The 18579-nt window shown below is 47.2% G+C and overlaps 3 protein-coding genes across 13 annotated transcripts in view; 1 reads left to right on the top strand and 2 right to left on the bottom strand.

The window, feature by feature from the left end:
* Positions 1 to 18579, bottom strand: part of LOC125751747 (homer protein homolog 2-like) — a 426913-nt gene that overhangs the window by 150811 nt on the left and 257523 nt on the right. The window lies entirely within an intron of this gene.
* On the bottom strand, positions 113 to 7176 carry lmnl3 (lamin L3). 4 transcript variants are annotated; one of them, XM_049030964.1, is made up of 12 exons: positions 6370 to 7176; positions 5870 to 6026; positions 5462 to 5587; positions 4675 to 4845; positions 4067 to 4192; positions 3235 to 3455; positions 2906 to 3125; positions 2709 to 2816; positions 2359 to 2478; positions 2168 to 2284; positions 1919 to 1993; positions 113 to 1643 (listed from the first exon to the last, which is right to left on the bottom strand). In XM_049030964.1, exons 1-11 carry the CDS (start codon positions 6765 to 6767, stop codon positions 1955 to 1957), a joined length of 1803 nt encoding a protein of 600 aa, XP_048886921.1. In that variant the 5' UTR covers positions 6768 to 7176; the 3' UTR covers positions 113 to 1643; positions 1919 to 1954. The 4 variants fall into 4 exon arrangements, with proteins under 4 accessions (XP_048886921.1, XP_048886922.1, XP_048886918.1 ...); XM_049030965.1 differs by having other exon boundaries at positions 2168 to 2281; positions 6370 to 7174; XM_049030961.1 differs by lacking the exon at positions 1919 to 1993 and having other exon boundaries at positions 6370 to 7175.
* The window catches only part of LOC125751737 (ADAMTS-like protein 3), a 72387-nt gene continuing 64773 nt past the window's right edge, over positions 10966 to 18579 (top strand). For 2 of the 7 annotated variants that reach the window (XM_049030949.1, XM_049030943.1), the window contains exons 1-3: positions 10968 to 11184; positions 12236 to 12278; positions 13073 to 13208. In XM_049030949.1, coding sequence (XP_048886906.1) covers positions 13101 to 13208 — 108 coding nt within the window. In that variant the 5' untranslated portion in view covers positions 10968 to 11184; positions 12236 to 12278; positions 13073 to 13100. Of the gene's footprint in view, positions 11185 to 11486; positions 11508 to 11912; positions 11963 to 12235; positions 12279 to 12830; positions 12850 to 13072; positions 13209 to 18579 lie in introns of those variants that run through there. The other 5 variants (XM_049030950.1, XM_049030945.1, XM_049030946.1 and 2 more) reach the window with 5 other exon arrangements.

Genomic DNA, 18579 nt, shown 5'->3' with positions numbered 1-18579 from the left:
CCAGGCACACCGGGCTGCTCAGCTCAGCTCAGGAGCAGGCGGAAAATCCCTCATCCAGTCTGCACTCTGGTGTGTTCTGTCCATAGGAATGAACAATCTGGAGTCTAATGAGTTTAACTAAAAACCTTTATTAAAGTGATACAAAATAGTGTTCTGTACATGTCAGCGCGTGACACTGGATAAACAGAAGCGATTGCCATTTCAGTAAAGAAACTGCTGCGACTTCATATTATTTATTACAATCCTTGTACGGTTTGTGAAATTTAGCTTTTAACTAAGTAAAGGCAAATTATTTCCAAAGCAGCATTTAGGCATTGCCAACAAGTGTACAGTGGGAAGGGCAGAAAGGCTAACTTTCTGATGAAACGCTCCTCCGTTCACTAGGAGGCTGTGACAGAAGGAAGCGGGTTCAGGGGCTGGGATTATGCCCTGGAAATCACAGTGTTGCAGATTTCATTGGTCAGTTCCTGCTAGGCTGTCAGGCAGTGATTGGACAGCGGGCGGCAGCCCCACCCACCGCCTGCTGGGGTCCCATTTCTCCCACCACTAACTGCTTGCTGTACCTTGCCGGCGAGAAATCCTAGACAAAGCTGGCAGAATGTCACTGAATCTGCTCCTCTCAACCTTCACATTAAAAGTATGTTTGGCTCAAAGGCCAGGATGAGCTGCAAATATTCTGGGGTATGTTCACAAAGCAAAATGCGAGTGTTTTACCAACAGCAAACTGGAAAAATTCAGTTTAAAGGTATTCTTTAATTTAAATAGTTGGATATGCAAGAGAGACAGCATTCAAAAGGTTCTCACAGAACCCCCTAAAGTTGACAAAGGAAAATAAACGAACATTAAATACTTATAGCCCAATTAAGGCACAGTCACATGTCTTTAGGTGCTGCTGGAGAGTCAGTAACCAAATGGAAAAGTGCCCAAACCTGAGCCGCAAGGCTTATGGAGGCTCACTGAAGCTGAAAGCACATTACTGACTATGCCCCGGTGGGATGGCTCCCTCTGCTGGCAAAGGGGCGGCATGACAATGTGAGCCATTTCTAGGATAAGAAAACGACCACATTTAAGTGAGGTCGTGAGCACGGGGGGTTAAAACCGGTTCAGGCTCATTGTAGACCACCCTGTATGGCACTTCAATTTTCATCTGTTTTCATATCATTATGAATAACAAGTTTCTCAAATGGTCTATAAATCGGTACATTGAAAACGCCAAATTTAGTACAAGCTATTCTACCAATGCATGTGAAATCCGGCATAGAGGGTTTCCCTTAAGAAGCACAAGTGCTTAAAGGCTTCTGGGGGGGGGGGAAGGACACTGATGTCACTACAGCTGGGGGGATGACAGGAGTACCTTCTCCTTGCCATTCCATGGTGACATCACCCGTGATTCAGACCTGCCTGCTCGTTCAGGTGTGGCCGAAAAAACACTTCAGAGACAACGACCAAAACAAGGACGGTTACATTTTGCTATGGATTTCATCAAAAATACCCAGAATACTGTTGTGTTGTGACAGCACAGGATGGATTCGGAGGGAGCAGAGGCTGTCCCAAAACCATCTGCCGCGCAGATTTTGGGTTTCTAGGTCGACCCAGAGGTGCTACATTACTGCACAGCTGGCTTCATCCGGTCCCATCCGGCCCTGTTGGGGGAAAAAAAGGGGGGGGGGGGTGGCTTTATTCTCCAGCCCTCAGGACAGATAGAGGAACCACTGGCATAGCAAGGACGACACTCAGGCGTCAAAGCTGGGGGGACACTTGTTAAGCAGCAGGGGCAGGGGGCACAGGCGAGTCGGCAGGTTGTGGGACAGTACTAGGCCTTTGATGCCATGGCAAACCACGAACTACAATTCAGCTGCAGGCAAGCAGAGGGATGGGGGGTGCAGCTAGGGGGCCATTGCTGTGTCACACGCCTCACCTCCAGCACGGGGCCCGCACAGAGGGGGGGCGTGGCTCACGACACCAAACAACATTTCTTTTTTCTTCTTTTGGGCTTAAAAACCGCACCAGACGGACGGACCAGAGAACAAGAGAGAGAGTTAATATAAAGGCTTTCCGGAACCTTCTTCACACCAAGGTCAGACTGCGCACTACAGGCACATCGACCCGGACGGCGTCCTCCAGAATCATCCCAAAAGCATCTGCGGTTGTGGTGATGGCGGTTTACCTGTCGCCGTAGATGTGCCTCGCTTCCCGCCATCTCCTCCACATCCTCGAGCTCCGCCTCCGAGTCGCCATCGCCTCCTCCTGGGACACGAGTTAGCCTCCTCTCTGCCACCTCCTGCTGGAAACAGCCTTGCATTCAGCAGCTGCCCCCATCCTTGGGTGGTCCGGGGGAGGCGGAGGAGCCACACCTACCTCGCTGCGGGGGTTTAACAGGGCGATCCGCACATCGTCCATGGGCCCCCAGTTTCGCTGGGTTTTCCACACCAGGTCAGTGGGAGGATTGGAGTCCACACCAGCACCACCCCCCCAGATCTGGAGACAAGACATGTGATGCCGCAGTTTCTGTAATGCAGTGTTTTCCAACCCGGTCCTCAGGGACCCATAGACGGTCCATGTTTTTGCTCCCGGTAAAATGAGGACTGCCTGGCAGGGGGCTGGAAGGGAGCAAAAACGTGGACTGGGAAACACTACTGTAAAGCAACAAATACACAAATTGCATCCTCCGTCAGGCAGGATGCTCCAAAATCCTGGCCTACACCCACCGTGACGGTACCTCCTCCACCCAGGATGTATGACGGCGGGATCTGAAAGGCGATGTCGGGGGCAACTGCGTGACTTTTCCGGAGGATCCACCCCCCTAAAGGCTGGTCCTAAAAGAGGAGCGTCAGACTTAAACCCCCCCCCCCCAAAAAAATCTTTTCAAGGTAAGAGTATGCCTCATCAAAAAAAAAGGTCCTACGGTTTCAGAATTGTTGCGTAGCTTCACGTAGTTGCCCTCCGGGTCGATCTCGTCGATGGAGACGCTGCCACGGGCCGAGGCGTGCTGCGTGATCCTGTAGCCGGAGCCACCGGAGGACCGGCTTCCCAATTTCCGCTTTTTCCCCCGGACCCTGCGGGTGGCCTGCAGGTGTGTGCGTGACACGGCCCCATGCTGCGAGGGGCTGGGAGACAAGTTCAGCCTGGGGGGACAGAGGGAACCAGTTTGTTCTGCAAGCACGTGCAGTATCATGGTGGGCAGCAACTGAGGACCCAGCAGGAAATGGTTCGTATGACAGGAAGTGACATCACCTCTGCTCCTCCCCTTCCAGCATTTTCCTGTAGGCATTGATCTCCATGTCCAACGCCAGCTTCACATCCAGCAGGTTCTCATACTCTTCCAGCTGGGCCTGCATCTTCTGCCGCACCTCCGCCATCTCCTGCTCCTTTTCGGTAAGTCGCCTCTGGCTGGCCCGCCGTTCCCGGTCCAGCAGCTCCTCCAGATCATGCAAGCGGGTCTCCAGGGCAGAGTTCTGTGGGTGCACACACACTTTGCAAAACCACCCTTCACATTTATTATGGAAAACCCGTAGCCACTCATACTTCAAAGCCAGATAACAGAGGAATACTCTGGAATTTTTTCTGGTTTTCCCCTTTCCTTTAATGTGTAATATAGTTTTAGGTGCGTGTGAATGGTCGGCAAAGTCTCAAGGCCCAAAGTACATGGCAAAGGGACTGACTCTCACCACAGAAACCACTTCTCTAATCTGTCTGAAATGCCTTGTTGGAATCTTACCCCTTACTTCCATGACATGGTGAGGTCACCTCATAGCACAATCCTTATTGGCTGCCTACCTGCAAGACCTACCTGCAGAACGTGTAGGGCAAGCTGACCAATGAGAGCACACCAGGCTCATTGGGGGTGGGGCTTAACACTAAGGTTGTTTCAGACAGAGGGTTAATAGATATGTGCAGTATGAGAAAAATGTTTTTTGGAACATTGGAGCATGCAAATCTATTCTAGCAACAAAGAAAATGAACCTAAAAAAAGACAATTGTGTGATACAAGTACGCCATCTTATGTCTTTCTGGTGGTACTACAACAATGTGAGTTTGGTGGCAGACGGTCTTATTAGAAAAGCACCTGCTTCTGAGACTGGCTGAGCTGCGATGACAGACTGGCGAGCCTCAGCTTGGTGCCGGCGAGCTCCTCCATCGTGGAGCTGACGAGGTCGCCGCTTTTCACCGCCGATTGCTGTGCATTCTCCAACTGAGCGCATGCCACAATCACGCATTAATTTACAGGTTTGTTAGTCATTGCAGAACAACAAACGAATCAGCTAAGCGCTAATATAAATGGCTATAACTTGCATCTGGCACAGGAGCTGCCATATCAAACCATTCAGTAACAGGCGGTACGTTCCCCTTCTACCCTGGCCCTCTCCTCCCTCCTCGTGTCTGACCCAGGCCACCCCACTACAGCCCGGTTGCCTCACCCGACCGCTTCAGAGGAACACAGAACAAGCTGGTATTCCAGCAATTTGGACTGCAGCTATAACCTTTGCAGACATGTGCTCTTAAAAGGCAACATGCCACAGGTCATTACAGGGGAAAATCCACTACCGAATCCTCTTTGCATTTTGCTCCTACACAGATATTCTCTCATGAATCTCAGATCTCTTGCTAACAGTGCACTGAGTTACGGCCCAGTATGGCCCCATAATGCGTCCTGCCCAGTGAGTGATGGGCTACCTTAGCACTGAAGGTCTTCTCCAGCTCCTCTTTATACTGGTGGATCTGCACCTCGTGTTCCCTTCGCAGCTGCTGCATCGCCTCCGCCAGCTTGCTCTCAAACTCCTTCTGTCTCCCAGAGTCGACCTCAACCAGCCTCGTCTCGTGGCGGCTCCTCATCTCCCTGATCTCCTGCGGGCAGTTAAAGGACCGGCTTGAAAATTCACAGATCCTGCTTGGTGGACCGCACCCCCCCCCCCCCCCCCCCGCTGGAGGAAGCAGCAGCTTCACCTGCCTGTCACGACATCAGCTGGACCTTCGCATTTATATCTGGGCTATAATATTTTACTTTATATACTGGGACTTTGCTAGTTTGGGATTCCTCTGCCTCCCCCCTGGAGGATGGGCCCCCCCTTTGGGTCTGGTTAGGGTTAGAACTTCCCCTGCTGCCCCCTGGAGGATGGGCTTCCCCTTTGGGTCTGGTTAGGGTTAGGGCTTTCTCTGCTGCCCCCTGGAGGATGGGCTTCCCCTTTGGGTCTGGCTAGTTAGTAGGTCTTCCTACTAGCAAGTTTTTCCTTCCAATGTCGCCTCTGGGTTGCTCACTGCTGGCTTTGGGCAGGGATAATGTAAAGTGCTTAGAGACAATGTAATATTGTGAAAATGCCCTATACAAACAAATCTGAACTGAATCTTTATGGCTGGATGTCCATACGGTGGAGTAAAGCATGACTGACTTCACAGACACGAGTTGGCCAAACTTCTAACACATCACCATCAACCGAGGTAGGAAGAGGAATCCTCCCCATACCTCCTCACTGAGGTGCCTTTGGAAATCCATCTGCTCCCGCAACGTCTGAACCTGGTTCTCCAGATCCACCCTCCGCAGCATCTCTGCGTGGAGCTGAGTCTTTGCGTCCTGCAAGGCTGATTCCAGCTGGTGGGTGAAACGTCGGTTTGCCAACATGGGGAAAGGCATTTTTACAGGAATGGGCAACAAACACCAGCTTTTGGGCAACAAACACCAGCTCTTAAAATATAATGCATCATCCATCTAGCAATCCTTTACCCCAACTGCATCTCCAGTGAAGGTTCATGGGCTATTTAACGATACCAAACATGTCTTTGAACTGTGAGGAAAGTCAGACATCGCAGGGGAAAAGCCACAACAGCCATACTTAGCAGAAGGAGCCATCATACACCAAAAAGTAAGACCTACAGTGGAAACCTGCGCCTTCAGTTCAGAGATCTCATTTTCTAAGCTCCGGTTTCCAGCCAGTAAGTTTGCGAACTCCGCCTCCTTGGAGTTGAGAGCGGCTTCCAGGTTTCTCCACCGGCTGACGGCGGTAGTCAGTTCCGACTCCTTCTTGTTATTCCTGACAAGAGAGGATCCACGCAGACGTCACCGTCATCAGAGAAAGCTTCTCAAGCATCTTCACTGTGATCAGTTTCAGGTTATCAAGACTAGCTATACCAAATCACACTGAGGCACCAGACAGATTAATGAAAAGTGTCCTGTATGATAATCGCAGCAATTAACGTGCAAAACGCACAAAAATCATGTGGAAGTCACTAAACATTAAATACATGTATACATTTTAAGGAGATGTGAAAGTAATAGGCCTGCAAACATAATTGCTGGGCCTTTGATTCATGATCGATTAATAACCCCCGTCCGGGAGATGCACGGACAGACGGCGGGGGACCCAGGACCGGTACCTCGCCTGCAATCGCGCATGGTCCTCGGAGAGCTGGCTCAGCTCGATCTGAAGCCGGGCCCTCTCGTTGGCAGTGGTGTCCAGGATCTTTCTGGCATCGGCGAGCTCGGTCTCGTACAGCAGCCGCATACTGCCTACCTCCCGGGCGCTGGACTCCTCTTTCTCCTCCAGCAGAATCTGCATGGAGGACTTCTCGTTCTCCAGCTGCCGGACCCGCTCTATATAAGCGGCCAGGCGATCGTTCAGCTGCCGGAGCTCCTCTTTCTCCTGAATGCGGGTGATCCGTGTGGGACTGGAGCCGGTACCGGTACTGGACGGGGACACCCCCGCCGTGCTCCGCCTAGTCGTGCGGGATGCGCGGCCGGTAGAAGTGGACGGCGTAGAAGTTGCAGAAGCCATCGGAGCCCAGTGCACCTGCTCGTCCTACGCTTATATCGCTTTTATTGTAGTTCAATTGTGTCTGATAAAAACTGGTCTACCAGCGATTCCACCACTTTGTAAACTACGCCATCAACCTTGCTACAGCAGTAATAAAATCCAGAAAGGCTTGTATCAGTATGTTATACACCCAAATTCACAGCTGGGAAGCCAAACGGCAAGAAAACTAACAAAACATTAAAGCTATAGTAAATCGGCGATACTTCCATGCATACTGAAGTTCATTTCTGTTCACAGGAGTATTACTTGCCACCAGGCTCCAACGTGGAGCCCCTCCGCCGCCAACAGCTGTTCGGAACGAGACGGAGTAAAATTAGGGTGAGCGATGACATCACACCGTCACAAGGTCTCGAGCACGGCGTGCGCGGTGCCGGTGTATTTAAAGGGGTGCGGCATGCGTGGCGCCGGCATATTTAAAGGGGTGCGCAGCTGATAAGCCCAACACTGGATGCCGTTTCGGGCTTTAGGTGAGGAATGCGATGTCGAAGCTCGACTTCCATTTACAATGGAGTGGCTACTACGGTAAACGCTTTGTTTCATGGACTTTTGCTTACAGTAGTGCCCATAAACTAATACACCGCAATACAAAATCATAGTAACAACGTCCTGAAAAAGGTATTTTTGTGTTACATCGGGTATTTGACAGTGTTTTGGAGGGTTCTTCATTAAATCTATGGAGACGTTATTATATTAATTTGAAGTACACCGCAGAAACCATTGTTCGTGCAAAGTGATGACGTGAGTTTGGAACCAGCTTCCTCCCGGTGTAGAGGATACTCAGATCTTGAATTTATTAAAATCACAACCTGCTGTGGATGTGTGGTACCAATAATTTTGTTTGCTCCTTTAGTTACACAAAAATGTTCAGAGTGCAGAATGAAAAATTATTGGCTCAGAGAGATAACCAATCAGACTGTAGAGGAGGTGGGTCTAACCAATGAGGGGAGGCGGGACCAAGACATCTGATTGGCTGGTCCCACCTCCTCTAGCTGCTTGGTGACACTTAAAATTCTTGATTGGGCCGTGCAACCCAGCTCTAACATGACCTACAGGCATGTAACGTTTGTTCAGGTCAGGTGAGATCTGAGTGACAGGGAAAGGCCTTGTTGGGCTGTGTTGCTGTTCTGCTTTCCAGATAATGCTGCAGACGAGGGTAAGAGGAAAGAGTGAAGGCTACTCCGTCACTCAAACACACACAGACCGGGTCACAGCAGTAAAAAGCAAGAACGGTACCTGAGCTGCAGTCCTGCTTCTGTCCAGTCTGCCGGTAGGACAGGGGACTGTCCTCACGAAGGTGCAGGCCAACATGAGATCAAGCTGGCTGGGCCTGAGGCGTCGTAGTCAGCAGGATCCAATCAAGATTCAGCATGGCAAAATCCCCGCCAATCACATACCTTTCCCCATGTTGGCAACGCCGCCGGGGCCAGGGATGCCCCACACCCACCAGTACAGCTGCACACCATTAGCCACCAGGCATCCAAAGCACAGACACAGCACCCCCTAGAGGGCACACTGAGCCATGCAAAGATGCTCCAAGCCCTCAATAAGGTAGGTGTGTGTTTAGTTTTCTAGATATCATTTATTTTTCTCTTCGCATTGAGAATGAGGATGGTATAATCAGAATCTTTATTTACGCATGGCCAAGGCAAGTTGAAATAATTTGTTGGTACAGCTTATTACTGTTAGGGCTGTAACAATAGAACATTAACAATTACAGACAGAGAATATTGTACATACAGGACACAAAATACACAATGGAGAGGAGTGAACACAAGGTATGTGAGGTTATTATTAATAAATATATATACAGACAAGCAGTGTGCATTGTGTTCCATAGTTTCTTGTGTGGAAAACACATTGCTAAGCATTTCTGTCGCATTTAGTTTTATTCTTATTAGCCAGTTCATTTGTTCCATTACACTGTAAGTGCATATATGTTTATTAATAATTAAACTGTATCCATTCAAAATGAAAAGTGTATAATTAATGGACTATAAAGCTATAAAGCCAAATGAGGCAGACATGCTCAGTAAAATGTTTTAAACAATGGAGTTTCGGGACAGTGTACACTGCATTGTCAGAAAGGAGTACTAATTTGTACCTCTGAGGGTACAGTTACTTGTCCCTGGGGCTGTACCCTCAAGGCTCTGCCAACTGTACCCTAGTTGTAGGTAAATGGGCCGTTTTAGTTTAAGGGTCAGAAATGGACTCTTGGGGTCCAATGTTTGTATTTTGGGGAACAAAACTGTACCAGTTTATTTCTGTACATATGTATTAATAATTGCACTGTTTCCATGCACCCGCGGTGACTGTAATCAAGCGACAGCCATTGAACATATACATGCAAACATCCATCTGTCCATTTTCTGTACCTGCTTGTCCTGTTCAGCATTGCAGGGGGTCCACAGCCTGTCCCAGAAGCTATGGGAGCAGGACAGGTTACAACCCAGGATGGAGCGCCAACCCATCACAGGGTGCGCCCACACACGCACACACACACACACACACACACACACACACACTCCTGTAGACAATCTGGTCACTCCAATTAATATCAGCATGTTTTTTGGACTATGGGGGTGGAACTAGAATACCAGGAGGAAACCCTATGATGACATGGGGAGAACATGTAAACGTCACACACGGAGCTAGTACCCCCCCCCCCCCCCCCCATTAAATTTAGTGTGTTCTCTTCCATTTTCATTAAAATTAAACACCCCAGTAAAGGTCCCCTTTGCATAAATCTCTCCTGACGCTCCTGATTAGAAGTGACAGCTAGATAAAAAGACCGAGATCTTGTGAATGCCGGGTGAGCGGAGTGTTATGCCGCTTTTCGAGCAGTAGAGGGCGCAATATCTCCATTTATGGCATAGAGCAAACCGCTCTAATGTGGAAACCTCTCTGTTTAACTGGACTTTTCATGAGTCAGCATTTGCCACGATAGAAGCAGTTTGTGTGGTATTAACGGAATCAAAGTGAAATTCTGTGCTTCAAATTTATTAAAAATGTATTATTTGGGCTGTTTTAATGAAAACGGAAAAGGTGGCGTGTTGCTCTATGTATTAAAACACTGTTACAGTGATAAGAAGGTTGTTGGTTTAAATAGGGTGAGCAGAGTGGTTTCACCATTGGGCCCCAGAGCAAGGATCCTAACCCCCAACTGTTCCATGGACTCCCTGACCCTGAGAGCTACTTTGGGGAAAAAAACATCTGGTAAGTAAATTAATAATGTAAACAAAAGTGATATTAAGTCCTGGATCACCTGTAAAATAGGAGAATATTGTAAGGAAATCTTACTGTAAAAGGACCCTGTCACCATATAGGCTCTGTGCTGCATACACTCATGTCAGGCTGTGCTGTTATGAATTTAACTTCAAACAGAAACGGCTCTCTGCTGTGATGTAAACAACCAGGCCGTTTGGCTGTTTTAATTCCAAATGTCAAGAGCCGCCCCAGAGCGTCATTAAAAAGTTGTCTCCATGATTAAATACAACCCAAAAGTACATGATAATGCGACTCCTGGTACAAATACTACAGACTGCATCTAATAAAGAGGAACAACGACAGGGGAATCGGGGGGACGGTTCCCCATCTGACAGTCCTCGTCTTCACCACCACCTGTGACGACCGGTGCTTCTGTTTCTCGGATAAACGTTCCAGGAAGATGGGTCGATGGATGGGTGGCTTTTGCGTGGCCATTTCAAACCGTTTTGGCTGTAGATTTTAAGCTTTCTCAGTTACTTGAAATAAAACGCAGCCATTTTATTTTAGACAGGCAACTCTGGATGCCAGTCTACTGCAGATGCGCAAACTCAAACACAGTTATAAGCTTCTGGCATTTTAAAGCCACCAGTTACCTTAAATGTACGACTTTGGATTGTGATAGGATACCGGAGTAGAGGGACACCTGCGGGATACGGGGAGATCATTTAAACACCACACACACAGACTGAGACACCTTGCATCCTCAAAGTTGTACTTCTCACTTCATAATGATGGCAACAAATCAGTAACAATACGTCGCGACATATTCCCTAATTTTTTGAGAATTTAAATTCCCCCCCGTCGCAGCTTTCCGATTCCCTCAGTGAGGCGCTGCAGCCGCCTGGCGGAGCTGCGCGGCGCATGACCCGCATCCTCTATCACTTCATTAGTTTTAATTCCGCCTCGAGTCTCGCAGCCCTGTCGGGATGAGACATATGGCGGGGAATGCGCATAGAGGAGCAACACCAAGATTCAGCTCCCGGCCGTGACCGCTTGCTTTTATTGGTACATCATTTATGCGTGTTAGTACGCTGGGATAATATAGTTTTGTAACCAAGTAATAAAGAGATGACGTAGATATTTTCCTGAAATATTAGTCTACATTCAACCAGAGGTAAGAATGATATTTTTAACATGTTAAACTCGCTATAATACAGATAAACATATGATGCATCGTAAGCGCACCAAATCGCGCCGAGGGGTTTACCCATCTGACAGCTAAATTTACTGTTTATTATTTTAAGAGCAATATATATCTTATACCCATAACTTGGTACGCTAATTCAATTTAAGGAACTGTATCCTTTTCCCCCTGCTAGCCGGTTGTATTACAGGACCTCAGTAGAACGACTTTAGCACTGGAATTTAAATTCACTGCGCAAATCTAATCTAATCTCAGTCCTCCCGGCTCTTATTGCAGTTGCGTTTGGAAAACAGGTGTATGTCCACGACGATCTATGGAGTGTTACTTTATAACGTAAATGTAAAGTATACGGAATATAATGTTTAAATATGCACACGTTTTAATTTGCCTTAGCGGTATGTATTAGGGAGGCTCGCTTCGTCTTTTAATAGCTTCTGGTGGTTTTGATCGCTGAGACTGACGCGAAACTTCGTTTGCGGGCAGCGAACGGCTGCGTAGCTCCATGTGAGAAGCGCTTTCAGGCAGCTACGGTCTACCGAAGTTAATCTTCGCTTTTACACTACAGAAAACAATTTCTAACCTGTCTCTGGATTTATCTAAATATAAAGCAGCTTTAATCAAATCATTTACGGATTCTTCACATCAATGTTAGGGGCGTATACGGTCTCTTGAAGTGGGTAAAGCATTTAAAATACCAGGTGTCTTATAATGTGGCTCCCTTTCAGTCACTTGTATCTTATCACATACAGTAAGTGTGAATTGTATGTCGTGCTGGTGATAATTAACTAGCCTAGTAATACTAGTTCTGCAGTTTACTAGTTCTAATTACCGTATTACGCTGAAGGGTGTTTTTATTTCCTGTTTATTCTTACGGAGTATTTTAGTTGCAGCCCGGATTTTATAATGCCTGTGAGTTCTGTGAATATTCCCAGGTAGTGCTATTTACTGGTGGTGATACTGGAAATTTACAATGAGCAGTCAGAGGCATTCAGCAAACCTGTAACTTTTCCTTGTTCTCTAGCCCAGCACTCACATCATCGCAGACACTCGAGGTTACCATAAGGGTAAGTGGACAGTTCGCTTTCTTTAATTTGATCTAATTTCTCAGCAGATTCTGTAAGAACTGTTTTCCTTTGGTTTAATTTCAAAAGTGATGCACGTAGGGTTAAAAAATACTCATATTTAGCCAGAAGACCTCTATATAAAATTCTGTTTTCATATTTAATCTTTAATTTTATTAAGTAAAATTAAAGCAACGGATTAAAAAGGGGGTAATCACTATGGCGAATTATGACGGACAAATCGATCAAAATGGTATAATTATTATTATTTCAACGGATATGGTATTTTAATACATGACATACGTAGGCAGAAGTTTTTTCTTAATCAAAACATTTTACAAAGACGAGTCTTGCCAGGGACACGGACAGGTTGACGATCCCTAGGTTAAATGGTTAAAGGTTAAAACCTCCCAGCATATAGAAATGAAACCAGTTGGGTTGCAATGTCTGGTAAGGGTGTCTATAGTTTTATTTTCATAGTTAATGATCTAACGATCTCTTGGTCTGTATAAGTAAATGGAAAGTCGGCGGCAGAAATACATGCCAGTACAAACGTTAGGGAATCTAATGTGAGGTGAGCGACCAAACGCTAAACCAGGCAAAGCTTATTTTATTGCGGAGGAAATTTGTCTCAGCTTTAGATAGTCACTTAACAGTTCAAATTTTGTATAAAGTTGCCTGTTTTATATTAAATTGAAACTTTTGGCGTTTCTACACGTTGCTTCTCAATTCTGATTTGAGATAAGTTCTTTAGCGCTATACAGTTTGGGACTTGATTTTATTTGCTGTCGATCCAGAGATACTTCTTTCCCGGACAGAAGTGAAATGCGCCCCGGACGTCGCAATCCGAGAAGCGCGGTGGTGATGAAGATCGCTCTGCTTATCTGGGAGCTCAGCCTGGCCATCATCATCATCATCTCTTCTCGTGCGCAGGTATGAACATTTAATTGAACTGGAGACTTCAGATGTGAGTAGAATAAATAAAACGGCTTGTCGGTCGTCGAAAAGACGTCCCCGAGGAGCCAGAATGAAAGTTTTTGACTTTTTTTATGACGTTTCCTGTACGTCCAGTAGACTTGCTGGGTCCAGCGTCTGTTTGCACGTCCACAGACGTCGAAAAATCTCATAGGCAGGCGTTCAAATATTCATATCTACGGCCAGGAAGAGTCGTAGTCAAACGTATAAATAAGCTACTGAATCTGATTTGCACGTCATGCAGACGTAGGACTGCAGATATATGGTTCTGGACGGACCGACGCTCGTGTTTGTTGGCTTTACATCCGTGGATTGCGGAACGGGCAACAACTTTTGGAGCATCATTAAACACGAGGTTATGTCTGTGTTTTTAAAAAGCAAACAGACAAGTGGGTATGATTTAGCAGCCCCTCCGGCCGCGGAGTCCGATAGCCTTTTAATACTCAATAAACACGCTCAAGAATGATGATGACGCATGTGGACATTAACGTAGTATTTGCATAAATGCATTCAGATTAATCCATGAAACAGATTTGCATTAAAGAAATCCTTAATGAAATGCTCTTTAAAAATACAGTTTCATTTTTTTTGCCGTGGATATGGTTAATATCAACTGAAAGGTTTGAAAATTATACTGTAGTCAGCGGTAGATTGCATTGCGGTGTGTCACATGGTCGCATGACCTCTCCATCTCAGTCCGCGTGCCATGTGCTGTAGCAGGATGCACGTGCAGCAGTGAGATGTCAGGATGTCTAAAAGCTTGTCCCTTTTCCTACTTTAAAAAGTATTTGCCCCCCCCCCCCCCAACAATCTACTTTGAATCTCTCAACTGTTGTAATTCAGATTTTTAAATCAAGGGTGTGTGTGACTGATCATTAATTTGCAACAATATTAATAGAAATACCTTCACGGAAAAGTAAGGGCTTCCGTGCAGTCGGGGCTCTCGTGCATGTTTAAATTGCCTGTTTGGACTATATCTCATTAAGAGATTTTAAAATGGTCATTTGTCTCATCGCTATGACAGCAGTAGCCGAATGGTCCCTGTGCTGCTCATAATATTTTAATTTGTCTCATGCAGTCTGCCAGAAATTCCATTGGTTCTAGGTTTTCTTTATGAGAATATTGCAGAAAAACAGCTTCTCTAAGCCGGTCTGATGGCGACCCTCGGTGGGGGTGGGTAGGGGGACCCTGGCTGAGTGTGTGGTGTCACTGTTAGACCCATCAAGGCACTTAACCTTCTACTCAGACCCCTAACCCTAATCTGCTCTAAGGTTACTGGCTAAACTTTCCCCTGACCACAAGTCTTCCTCACTTCTGTCACTTGTGTGTGACTGGCTCAGTGGGCTTAGTGTCTGGTTCAAGCCCCCACCTCAGCAGAACAGCCACATGCCTGTGCGGCCTTCAGCTATGCCATTAGCCCCCACCCCCAGGTCCCCACATGTTGGCTGACCTTGTGCTATGACCCCACTCCCCCCAAGCCATGGAGGGCAAGATGGGGTCAGCGAAGAGAAGCATTCCAATGCACTTGTACAAATGGCAAATAAAGGGTTATTGTTATTATAAATGTACAGTAAACGCGGAAGTGAGTATATTAGGAGGAAATGACTTACTCAATGGTGCTGTGATGTCGTCAAGGTGCCTGTGCTGTGAGGGTCTTAGGAGATGTGCTTTCAGTCCCTGCGGTTTGCTGGATGGCCGCACGTCCAGGGACGGATTACGGACTGGGCCCCCGGGGCCGCTGCCCAGGGGCCCTTGGGGTGCAGGGGGCCCGTGGGGCCCCTAGCCCAAAACAATTTGCAACGCTTATCAACAATGTATTTTCGTTTGTCTATTTTAGAGGGCCTACATTCTTTGACCCTCTGCCTACAAGGGCCCCTGACCCTATAGGGAGGGCGTTTGGCTGCCAAGGGCCCTTGAATTGTGGTGGTGGTGCTGGTGGGGGGGGGCCCTCGCGAACGTTTTGCCCAGGGGCCCACACAACCCATAATCCGTCCCTGCGCACGTCCTCTGTGTATTTGCACAGCTGGAGTCTGATTCAAAGATGAAGATGGGGGGGGGGTCATCCTCCACATGATATGGACATGGGTTAGTGCCTTTTCCACTCGGGGGGGGGCACGGGATGCGGTGGACGTGTCCTTTAGGCAAGATCTTGCAAAACAGTAGGGCTTGGTGAATTGTATGAGTGTGCGACCTGCAATGGGTTGGCGGCCTATTCTGGGTTGTTCCCTGCATGTGCGCAAATAGGCCTTCAACCCCCTCTGACCCTGAACAGTAGAAGTGGTACAGAAGATGGATGGATGGATTCTGCAGGAATATTGGGAATATCAGTCACATTGCAGGCTGTCGGAATGGCCCTCACCCTCTGGGTGTTGTCTCTTTTAGGTGTGTTTTTTAAATATCACGCCCTTTTGTCCGTCTGAGAGGGACATTTCGTTTCACAACGTGGAGCAAAATCCCATGGCAGCTACAGCTGAAATGGATGTTTTTTTACCAGTGAGCTTTTGCAGACTTTCATCCATTAGATTTCAAAATCTGAGCTCGTTAATACGACACCTGCAGCTCTGATGTCAGCCACATGACGGTACGGTGGGGAATATTTTCCAAAAGTGAAATATATGGAATATACTTAAGACGCCACAGATCGTATCTAATATAATGAAATTTCTATTCCCTGAATATGCCTTGTCCAGCTGGGTGCTACCTAATCTGTATACTTACCATTCGGTCACGAATTTAATCTTCCTGAGTTTCTTTTTAAAGGGTTACTAATGTGAGGTTCCACAGTCTATTTTTTGGCAACTGGAAAGATTTTGTATGTGGTTCTTATTAACTTGAATTTAATTCTTTACTTTTGCTATTAACTCCGTAATCTGCGATGTTTCCTGGCTGCTGTAAAGCCTCTCGTCTCTGATTCTGATATATTTCAGGAGGACTGAATGAGTAGCCGCTTGTGTTCTCAGTCTAGTAGATCAAACCCTGACTCAATGCAACACAAATATTTTTCTTTACAGCTGGGGAGGGACTCTGAATGAAACATATGTGGGGGGGGGGGAGGCTGGGTGACTCCACAGGCATTGACGTTCCGTGTCCTGGAGCGAGGATCCCTGTGGCCCAAAATGCTACGAGTATCTGCTGCCTGGCTCTGGTTGGGTTAGATGGTTGGTAGAAAAATCCAGGAGATCTCCTAATAGTCGCTGCTGTTCCAGTTCTGTCAGAATGGAAGCGGCCCCCAGCTGTCCTCTCTGGGGGCAGCACTTGGCTTCAGTTGATAGGGAGATAACTTGAAGCTGAGATCTACAGCTAAGGCTGAAACTTTCAGCAAGAACTTCTATGAAGGATGTCCCCAAGTTACCCCCTCAAGTAGTCTGAATGACTTGGGTTCAGTACTTCATGCCTGCCCCCTTTGTTAACCATTTACTTGCTGCCTTCTCTCTGCCAGGCTGTCAGTGTGGGTGACACTTTCCATGTTCTTGGCTATAGTTGGGTCCTCAGGAGAGCGCGTCTGGTTTCTGATTGTAAGTTTAAAAAGGTTTGGAGGCTAGGACTTTGGTAGCTGGAGCTCTCGCCCCCTGGCTGGGCGCCGGTTCTGTGCTCATCGGCCAGAGAAAGGGGCAAGGTCGGGCCCGGTAAGACCCTGTAGAAACTTGCCCATCAGTTTCGTTTTGTTGCTGAGGACTGGATGCCAAAAGCCCAGCAGCTAATGATAATCCGCCTTCCAACTGTCGATCCAGCACCACACGCTCGCTGGAGTTTTACTTACACGAAAGTAAAAAGATAACCAATCAGATTGTAGAGGAGGCGGGTCCAAGCAACTAAATCAGGTGGAAACAACCAATCACTCTGAACTAATTATTTTTCAATCTGTCCTCAGAACACTTCTGTGTAAGTAAATTTTCCATGGGCACCCTGGGTCACTCAGGCCTGTAACCTGTCTACCACCTGTAACCTGCCTGTAACCACCCTGCAAAAAGCCATTCATCAGCAGCTTTTCCCTTAATACGGTCAAGTTGAAGTCTTCACTTTCCTGGGGGTGGTAGACCATGAGATATACCCCTGAGATAGACTAAGGCTACCTTCACATTACAAGCCTGATTGTCCAATTACGATTTTTTTGCTCAGATCGGATTTACCTACTGTGACGGTTCACATTCACAATTACAAATGATCTATATCTAACTGTAATATGAACGCATCTGTCGTCCGAAACAGTTCGCATGCGCACATTGGTACGTCTTTGCACGTCATCTGTGTCACTGGCAGCAAAGGAAAAACACTCAGCACATGCATATAGGCAAAAAAAAAAACACGTGAATTTCGACCTGCCCGTTCACATTCATGTATCATGGTCATAAATCGGATACGTTTCTGATTTAGGTCCACATATGAAAGTAACTCAAATCTGACTTGAAAAGATCTGGTTTGTGTTTCCACATGTAACCCTGAAAAAAATATGGACTCCTGGCAAAAGAATCTGATTTGAGTCACTTCAACTTATGTAGCGTGAACGTAGCCCAAGGGTGATGGGCAACTTTGTGAGCAATGTTGTCTCTGCACTTTCCCAGTCATATTACAAATTTATATTTGAAAAGCTGTGATCAGCAGTGGGCAACATTTCACAGGCATCCAGATCCAGATGAGCTTCTCTTTTGCCTGGTAACATTGCTCAATAAATTGCCCAGTGTATCAGCACCTTCAGCCCTGACCTCCAGTGTCTCTGGATGCCCAGTGAGCTTGTTTCGTCATTGGCACCCTCCCTTCCGTCTCTCTGTTGGTGAGTGAGACGTGAGCCGACGCACTGCATGTGTCACGATCAGCCGCGGGGAGAGCGGTGATCGCTCGGGCAGGTGAGCAAGGAACAGGCAAACCGGTGGAATATGGGGTAAACTGGGGATTTATTGAGGGCAAGGGCAGGACGGAACACTAGCATCAACGAACATCAATGACGGACAGGGCAAACAGGTAAGACCAGGACTTAAATAAGACATAACTAATCAAAATAGGCAGACACAGATGGAGACGATCAGGGAAGCACACGTGGGTAATCAGGGGGCGTGGCACACACGAGGAGCGGATGAGCCGGGCATGACGGCATGTGCCGTGAGTAGCCTCTTCTGTGATATTAGTTTTCTTTTCTGGGAGTGGTATTTGCTCATTTGGGTCTTGCTGTGTGCTAATGCCATTTTACTGCACCAGGTCACTCGATTTCCTGCTGTTTTATGAGCAGGACGTGCCGTTCACTGTGAATCCCACGCAGAATATCGGAGTCTAGGTTGTCAGTTTCGGTCCTTGCACAGTTATTATTGAGTGACATAAAGGCCGATGCACAGCA

This window comes from Brienomyrus brachyistius, chromosome 11 (genome assembly GCF_023856365.1).
Source record: "Brienomyrus brachyistius isolate T26 chromosome 11, BBRACH_0.4, whole genome shotgun sequence".
NCBI lineage: Eukaryota > Metazoa > Chordata > Actinopteri > Osteoglossiformes > Mormyridae > Brienomyrus > Brienomyrus brachyistius.
The sequence above is the reverse complement of the archived record's forward strand: the minus strand, read 5'-3'. Positions and strand labels throughout refer to the sequence as shown.

What these genes read in the sequence shown, in the direction of transcription:
- lmnl3 (XM_049030961.1), bottom strand. Translation starts at nt 6,767, where the DNA reads ATGGCTTCTGCAACTTCTACGCCGTCCACTTCTACCGGCCGCGCATCC. An exon ending in AAAGGCACCTCAGTGAGGAG is followed by an intron (nt 4,846 to 5,461) that starts GTATGGGGAGGA and finishes AACTGCCCGCAG; the next exon opens with GAGATCAGGGAGATGAGGAG. An exon ending in TACGCAACAATTCTGAAACC is followed by an intron (nt 2,817 to 2,905) that starts GTAGGACCTTTT and finishes CTCCTCTTTTAG; the next exon opens with GACCAGCCTTTAGGGGGGTG.